This window comes from Bombina bombina, chromosome 2 (assembly GCF_027579735.1).
Source record: "Bombina bombina isolate aBomBom1 chromosome 2, aBomBom1.pri, whole genome shotgun sequence".
NCBI classification, from domain to species: domain Eukaryota; kingdom Metazoa; phylum Chordata; class Amphibia; order Anura; family Bombinatoridae; genus Bombina; species Bombina bombina.
This window is the reverse complement of record NC_069500.1, coordinates 178,997,608-179,005,748: the sequence shown is the minus strand read 5'-3', so window position 1 is coordinate 179,005,748 and position 8,141 is coordinate 178,997,608. Positions and strand designations below refer to the sequence as shown.

At 36.4% G+C, this 8,141-nt stretch overlaps 1 protein-coding gene across 4 annotated transcripts in view; it reads right to left on the bottom strand.

Annotated features, from left to right (window-relative positions):
* Positions 1-3,944: 3,944 nt before the first annotated feature.
* HOMER1 (homer scaffold protein 1) overlaps positions 3,945-8,141 on the bottom strand; it is a 399,318-nt gene continuing 395,121 nt past the window's right edge. For all 4 annotated transcript variants that reach the window (XM_053701367.1, XM_053701365.1, XM_053701364.1 and 1 more), the window contains one exon: positions 3,945-5,774. In XM_053701367.1, the coding sequence (XP_053557342.1) occupies positions 5,586-5,774 (189 nt within the window). In that variant the 3' untranslated portion in view covers positions 3,945-5,585. The remainder of the gene's footprint in view (positions 5,775-8,141) is intronic.

The following is an 8,141-nucleotide window of genomic DNA, read 5'->3' as shown; positions in this document are numbered from 1 at the left end:
TGAGTGCAGGTGGAATAATAAGATGATTAGTAAACATGGTCATTTTACCTGCTCTCATCCAAGGTAATCCTGAAAATCTGCCCTGTTAGAGGGGCCTGAAGATAGATTTGAAAAAAAAAATATATATATATATATATATATATATATAAATAAAAGAAAAAACAACCATAAATGTAGGCTGGTTTTGATTAACCTTTTCCTTCTAATGTATGTTCCACCTAGGCAGATGGAATGTTACCTTACATGATTTTAAATTAAAAAGGGAGTTAACGTATATCATAAAAGTATCTGTTTTTTTGTTTTGTTTACCTTTTTGCTAATCTGGCTCCTCCCCTTTTGTTTATTTAAATCACGATCTGTATCAACCGAGCCATTTTACTAAGTACACGTGGTTATGCCTTCCTTTTGTAAAAATAAAACAGATTGACAAATCTATTTAATTTACAAAATGAAACAGCTGAGGAAGGAAAAGCTTGTTTTGGGTGTGTTAAAGATTTTGATTCCTTGTGGTCTGTATCACATTTCCTCTTCTTGCTTGTAACAATATTTCTCTTTTTGGGAATGGCGTTGCAGACCATGGATTCAGATGTTTATTGCAGATTCAATCAGCAAAATAAGGTTAAACAGACATAGGGCCTGATGATCAAAATTCGCCAGCATGGAGCGAAATCACACACAATGTTTGGGCGTTTTTTTGGGAATTAGATTGTAATGTATGTGTCTATCATTCAAATCTATGACCCTGCTTAAAGTGCCATAAAACATTTTGAGTTATGTGCAAATTATAAAAGGGTCAACTGAGGTAAACAGTGTGTGAAAAACAGTGTAGAAAAAAAAAGTGTATACATATTTAATAAAATTTCCACAAATCTGCAAAATTACTTACACTTTAGTGTTGCCAAGTGTAGCCTGCTCCACCCCCTTATCAGTGTCTTACTCCAAACCTTTTGGTATCATGTAACAAAGTGTGCACGTGAGGATATTTACAAGCAAGGGGGAGTTGAGGAGGGACAGCAGGTACTGCTATTGTTTGTTGCCAAAAGGCTTGCTTGTTTTTATGGGGATAATGTCACATGCTTCAGCATTATACTGTGTACTGCTTTAGTCAGGTGACACGTGACTCTGCCCCTACCTTGAACGTGCACAAGTACATTCTGTAGAAGCTATGAGTAAGCTTGCTGCAAACAAAACTATGCCTGGTTAATTGGGGTTAAAAAATAAACGGTTTTGCAGGTAAGCTTTGGCTGCATTATATATTTAGAAACTTATGTTGGTTCATACTGTTTTATGTCCCGTTAATGAGATAAACTGTTCTCAGGCTAAAATGTGCCTTTCTAAAATTCTTTAAGAGACCGTGCAGTACTTATGAGGCTTCTTCGATAATCTCGCCAGAGCAGAGATCTTTAGATCATCGGGCCCTCAGACAGATGGATTCAAATATTTAATAAAAGTGTAAGTTGCTATAGTCTATTATTCCTTTATCAGATGTCATTAAGTTTGCAGGTTCTTCTGAAATATGGCATCTATGTAATGTGGCGCATGTGTTTATGAGAATATTACAATATAATAGTAAAACGCTGGAGTTTCTTCCTGTCCTTGACTATGATTCTTGTGTTAGTAAGCAACATTCATTTAGCAAAATCAAATAACTGTGTGTAATATCTAATTTAATAAAGGCGAAATCTGAAATACATATTGAAAGTTTGAAATGCTTTAATTTCTCTTTATATACACATCACTTTAAAACTCAATAATTTCTATTATAATCCATATGTCTTTGTCCCTTTAAAGGGTCATTAAACATTTTAAGTTTGTAACATAGAATGTCAAACTATGGGCTCTCTTTACAAATAGATAAATTGTAGGTGATTTGAAATCTTTCATTAAAGGGCCATAATACCCAAATGTTGAAACACTTGAAAGTGATGCAGCATAGCTGTAAAAAGCTGACTACAAAATATCACCTGAACATCTCTATGTAAAAAAGAAAGATATTTCACCTCAAAAGTTCCTCAGTAGCCACATCCAATTGTAAAGGACTTCTAAGCAGCACATCAGCATGCCTGTCCCGGGACAGCTAAGGGATTGAGCCTTGTGCACTCTCATGTTATTTCCCTATTCAGTGTAAGGAAGTTTACAATGAAATATCTTGAGATCACAGTAAAAGAGTTCATGACCTCAGCACATTTGATGCTTATTGGTTGCTGTTCATTTATTCATTTTTTTTTTTTACCTGTAGCTGGACAGCAGCTGAGTATAACTTTTTACACAGAACTTACTCTGCTGAGCTGAGGAGATTGTGAGGTAAAATATCTTCCTTTTTTACATAGAGATGCTCAGGTGATATTTTCCTGTCAGCTTTTTACAGTTATGCTGCATCAGTTTCAAATGATTTAGCATATGAGTATTATGTCCCTTTAACTATGCATTATGAAAAGCTGAGTTAGTTTAGTCAATGCTGCATACAATTCATCTGCAATCCTCCTTTTTTAGGTGAATTAATCCTCCTTTTTTAGGTGAATTGTGCAAAGCATTAACTATGCAATGTGCAGGGCTTACTCAGCTCATCTTGCAGGCGATATTGGGTTTGGCCCTTCATAATGCATAGTTAAAGGGACATTATACGCTAGATTTTTCTTTGCATAAATGTTTTGTAGATGATCCATTTATATAGCTTATACAGCTTTGGAGGGAAAAAAAGTATAGTTTTGCTTATTTTTAAATAACATTGCTCTGATTTTCAGACTCCTAACCGAGCCCCAAAGTTTTAGGAGAATACTGAGATGTATACCTACTCCAGCTTGCTCCTGTTTGTGTAAAGAGTCTTTTCATATACAGAGGGAGGGGTCTGCTATTTCCCACTTTCAGTGGGTGTTCCAGCTAATCTTTTTTTAACAGAGCTAAACTGGGAACTTCTAAGTAAGTGTTTAAACAATTTTATACTGGATTTTTAGATCAGTATCTGTGCATATTATTCTTTATAGTAGTGTATATTACATGCAGTTGGTGTATACTGTCCCTTTAATGGTGGGGATTGAAATATTTCAATTCACCTGCCATTCACCTCTTAATGAATAATGTTAGTATATTACTAAATATAGAGGTCTATTCATTATGTCCCCATTCTCAGTTATTTAATTCTGAAAACAATGGGCTTTCTATTTCCTGTTAAAAGTGAAAGTGCAGACTCCTGGCTTTAAACCAAACCTTTTTATATTATGATTCAGATAGAGAATACTATTTTAAACAACATTGCAAATGTACTTCTATTATTTAATTTGCTTCTTTCTTCAGATATCCTTTGTGGAAGATATAGCAATGCACATGGGTGAGCCAATCACACAAGGCATCTATGTGCAGCCACCAATCAGCAGCTACTGAGCCTATTTAGATATTTTCAACAAAGGATATCAAGAGAATCATACAAATTAAAATTGGATGCTCTTTCTAAATCATGAAAGAAAGAAAAAAATCGGGTGTCATGTCCCTTTAACACTGCTATATTCCGTGCAGTCTTTGGTTGCACACTGTAGTGACCCCTTTATAACAGTTTCTAATTGGACAGAGAAGTAAACCTAGGTTACAACATGGAGGAAACCATTTATTTATCAATATTAAATCTTTATATTTATCTTTTCACCATTTAAACTAATATATTTTTTTTTAAATGAATCTGCATATTATTCTTAAGCTAATCTTTGCTTTGAACACATCATGCAAGCTAGCATTTATTTAGTGTTTGATATACACTAAATGTGTCAGTGCATTTTGCTCCATGGTTGCTACAGACCAAAACAGAACCTTTTTAGCAAAGGACATCCCAATAACTGAGGCAACAAGAGTGAAAAATATGGCCTGAGGGAACAAATCTAAAAGCATTTCGGCAAACAGTTCTAATGAAAACACATAAACAGTAGATATAGAAAAAAGCAGAGAGAAAGAGGTAGGTTATATATTTTATTGGACCAACATATAAATGTGGTAATTATACCTGTTACAAATCTGTACAGCACCTGATGACAAACCATGTGAGGTCTGAAATCTTGTAACAGAAATATATTTTGATCAAATAAAATGCACTGTAAAAGGAGCACTGTCAGATGTACCTTTTACTTTATAAATAAAGCTGTTGTAAAAACTTTTTTTTCTGTTTTAACATATATAGTATAGGGCACACAGATTTCTCTGTGGAGTCATGTACCCAATTTGGTGTCAACTGCTATTAATGTTAATTAATCTGTTGGGTCCTCAATGCAGTAGTAACAAAGTTTAGTTTCCCTAAGAAATCTGATCATTTCGGTACGAAGATTCTCCTGTAACTGGGCCCAATAACGCAGCTTCTTAATTTAGTCCACAGCCGTTACCAGAGTAAAAGGTTCTTGATGTCATCCATGATTTCCTGCAATTTGCTGCTTTCCCCTAACCTGATTTGCAGTGGATAGAGGAGCTAAACATATCATAATGTCCACAATATCCCAGCTTTAAAGAACAAACAAACAGTACTTTCATTTTGATCAATTCAAAGTAACAGATTCCCAATAGCGGGATATCCTAAAATAGTATTTTTAACAGACATAAATGCCTACTACTGATAACTAGGTATACTGAAATGCGTTGGGTATTCAGAAAGGAAGTGTTCCAAAATACATAAGTAAACATTTTGCATTCATTTCAAAACATACTCATATGCAATTAAAAGTCCATGTAATAAATTTGTTTGTTTTAATATTCTTCTTTATGCTCTTCAAATATATCATAAATAAAACAACCTTTATTTCACAGGGACCCAGCTGCCTTTGGAGTTGGCTTTATAGTGTATAAGAAAATGAGACTGTAAATGAATGAAAATTGAAAAAAGTAAACCTTACACAGGACAATATATTAAAGAACACCAGTGTGAACTTCATACAGAAATATCTTCCAGTATAAAAAAAGGAAGAACTTTATACAAGTGGTAGGATTACTGTATCTATGTATCAGTTAAAGATGCATTTTCTCTCACTCCTGGCAAGGTTAATTAGTAATGCACTTTTTTTTTCTTTCCAACAGTGCAAAAATATCCTGAGAAAATGTTCAGATTGCAACAAAAAAAAATACAAAGGGCATCTCCCATCACTAAGTTTTTGCACAAAACACTGCAAGAATATAGTTCATTTGAAAATAAATAATAGAAACCAAACCTAAGAAAAAAACCTACATATTGTTTCTAACACAATCCGTTTACTGCTAACGTTTCATTAGCACATCAGAATTGGATTGCCTCAAACTAACGTTAATTACCCTATTATACATTCAGAGCTAGAGCTTAGGAATACCCGGCACTGAATGGGTTAAAAGTTCATTATGGCCAATAAGTATATAGGAGGTAATTTGTAATTCAAGTTTTAGTTTTAATTTCCTCTCTTTAGCTGCTAAAGCAAGTCTCAATTTCACACTTCAGCCAACTACGAAATTTGCAAATAGACCTTGAAAAAAAGAGTTTTCCCGATCTTGTTTTGTGCAACTTGGATGCAGAGCCCACCATCATGCTGTGAAGAGAGACAGTGCATCTTTAAGAGGGTTAGCAAGACCAGTCCCTTTTCTTTTTAGCTGCATTCTATCAACTTCGCCAGGTTGTCTCTCAGTTCAGTGAGTTCAAAGATCTTTCCATCCAGGATCTCTAAAAGTGTCTTCAAGTTATTGCGAAAAGCTTCCTGTTCACTTTGACTCTTTTCCAGGCGTTGTTCTAAGTCGCTCAGCTGCCCTTCTAAGTCTTTGTTGCGTGTTTCTACCTCCTACAACAAAGCAAATAAAAAAAGTTATTTTCCTTCCTTGTTATGAAAATAATTCTAGGTAACCATGCTATGAGCATACTATTGTTTTATATATATATCAGGACAAAACATTGTGGAAACTAATAGGTTATCTTATCATTACCTTGGGGAATGTATTATATCTGCGCTACCCTAACCCTAGAACTAACTCCAACCCTAACTTGAGCCAAAATCTTTAGGTTATGTTATTACCAGTCATATCATTGTTTTATTATAATTGTAAAAATTTCTAAAACCAACCAAAACTCTTCTGTCTGAAACATGTTACCTTCTGAGCAGCGCTGACTTCTGACGTCAGCAGAGAGGCATAGATCTAGAGAATCCCGGGAATTGTAGACAATGTGGTAACATCAGAAACATGAATAATGTGTAGACCTCTATCTGCACTATATAGCGGATATGTTGATTTGCATCTGCGTTACATAGGACTGGGATAAATTGCATTGTAATGGATGATAATTTTGACTGGTGTAGCACTGTTCTCACTATAGCCAATCAACAGACTGTGCTGTTTCTCTGTCAGTGAGTGAAGTCAGGAAAGTAAGTCTGCACCTGGATTCTGTTAGAGAACATGTAGCGCAGACCTTAGTGCGCAAACTGACTTTATGTGGCCAAAACTGTGATGATCAGGTGGGTGGGCTGGTGACAGAGTGCACATTATGCTACATGTTATAACAACTCTAGCTTGCATTAAATGTTGTGGCAGGACACATGATCACAATTAATCAGTTTAAGCTCACAGTATGCCAACAGATTGCCGCATACATACGTATACAACCCATGTGATGACTGTTAATTCCATATCGCCAGTGTAGTTTGTGGTCCTGGGAAAGTTTCAATACAAATATGTATGAGATGTTCAAAAGAAACAGCAGTTTTATCTCATGTCATCAATGCCTCTGCTTACCCATGTGCACAGCGACCTCTCCTCCCTAAACCCTCGCTGATGGGGCTTGAGGATTGTTGGAATTAACTGGGGGGGCTTGGCTGGTTTTGGGCAGGGATCGCTGGCAATAACTGGGGGGGTTTGGCAGGTATCGAGCAGTGAGTTGATGGGTATAACTGGGGCTTTCCTCCCTTATCGCCTCTCCTTCCCTTCTCTCCCTCATCTGCCATCTCTCCCTCTTTCTCTCCCTCCCCTCATCCTTTGAAAATGTCATGTTGTACCCAGACCAAAAAATATTATGGTTTAAAAAAGCCTAAAACCAAGTGTGTGTGTCTGGGGGGGGGGGTCACCAGAAATTTAAGTGCACAGGGCAACAAAAAGCCTAAATAAACCACTGTATGTAATTCATTTTCAAGTTCTACTTTTTTTTTTAAGTGTTCTAAATAACAAAAATTACTAAAATAACAAAATGTATGTTTACCTGATAAATTTCTTTCTTTTCGACATGGAGAGTCCACAACGTCATTCCAATTAGTAGTGGTGGGATATTCACTCCTGGCCAGCAGGAGGAGGCAAAGAGCACCACAGCAAAGTTCTTAAGTGTCACTTCCCTTACCCATAACCCCCAGTCATTCATCCGAAGGGAAATGGAAAAAAGATGTAGAGGTAGTCTGAGGTTTAGTAAAAATTACTGTCTAATCTAAAGGGTGAGGTCATAGATTCTCCATGTCCAGAAAGAAAGAAATTGATCAGGTAAGCATAAATTTTGTTTTCTTTCCTAAGACATGGAGAGTCCACAACGTCATTCCAATTACTAGTGGGAACCAATACCCAAGCTAGAGTACACAAAATGAATAGGGAGGGAGAACAAAACAGGCAGACCTAAACAGAAGGCACCACAGCCTGAAGAACCTTTCTCCCAAAAGAAGCCTCAGCCGAGGGAAAGGTATCAAATTTATAGAATTTGGAAAAAGTATGCAGAGAGGACCAAGTTGCAGCCTTGCAAATCTGTTCCACTGAAGCTTCATTTTTGAAAGACCAAGAAGAGGAGACAGTTCTAGTGGAATGAGCTGTAAGTCTATCAGGAGGCTGCTGTCCAGCAGTCTCATAAGCAAAATGAATCATACTTCTCAACCAGAGGGAAAGAGAAATAGAAGTAGCCTTCTGACCCTTACGCTTTTCAGAGAAACAAACAAACAGGGCAGAAGACTGGCGAAAATCCTTAGTAGCCTGTAGGTAGAATTTTAGAGCATGCACCACATCCAAGTTATGCAACAGACGTTCCTTATGAGATGAAGTATTAGGACAGAGAGAAGGAACAACAATTTCCTGATTAATATTTCTATCCGAAAGTACCTTAGGGAGAAACCCCAATTTAGTACGAAGGACCGCCTTATCCTCATGAAAAATAAGGTAAGGCCAATCGTACTGCAAAGCCGAGA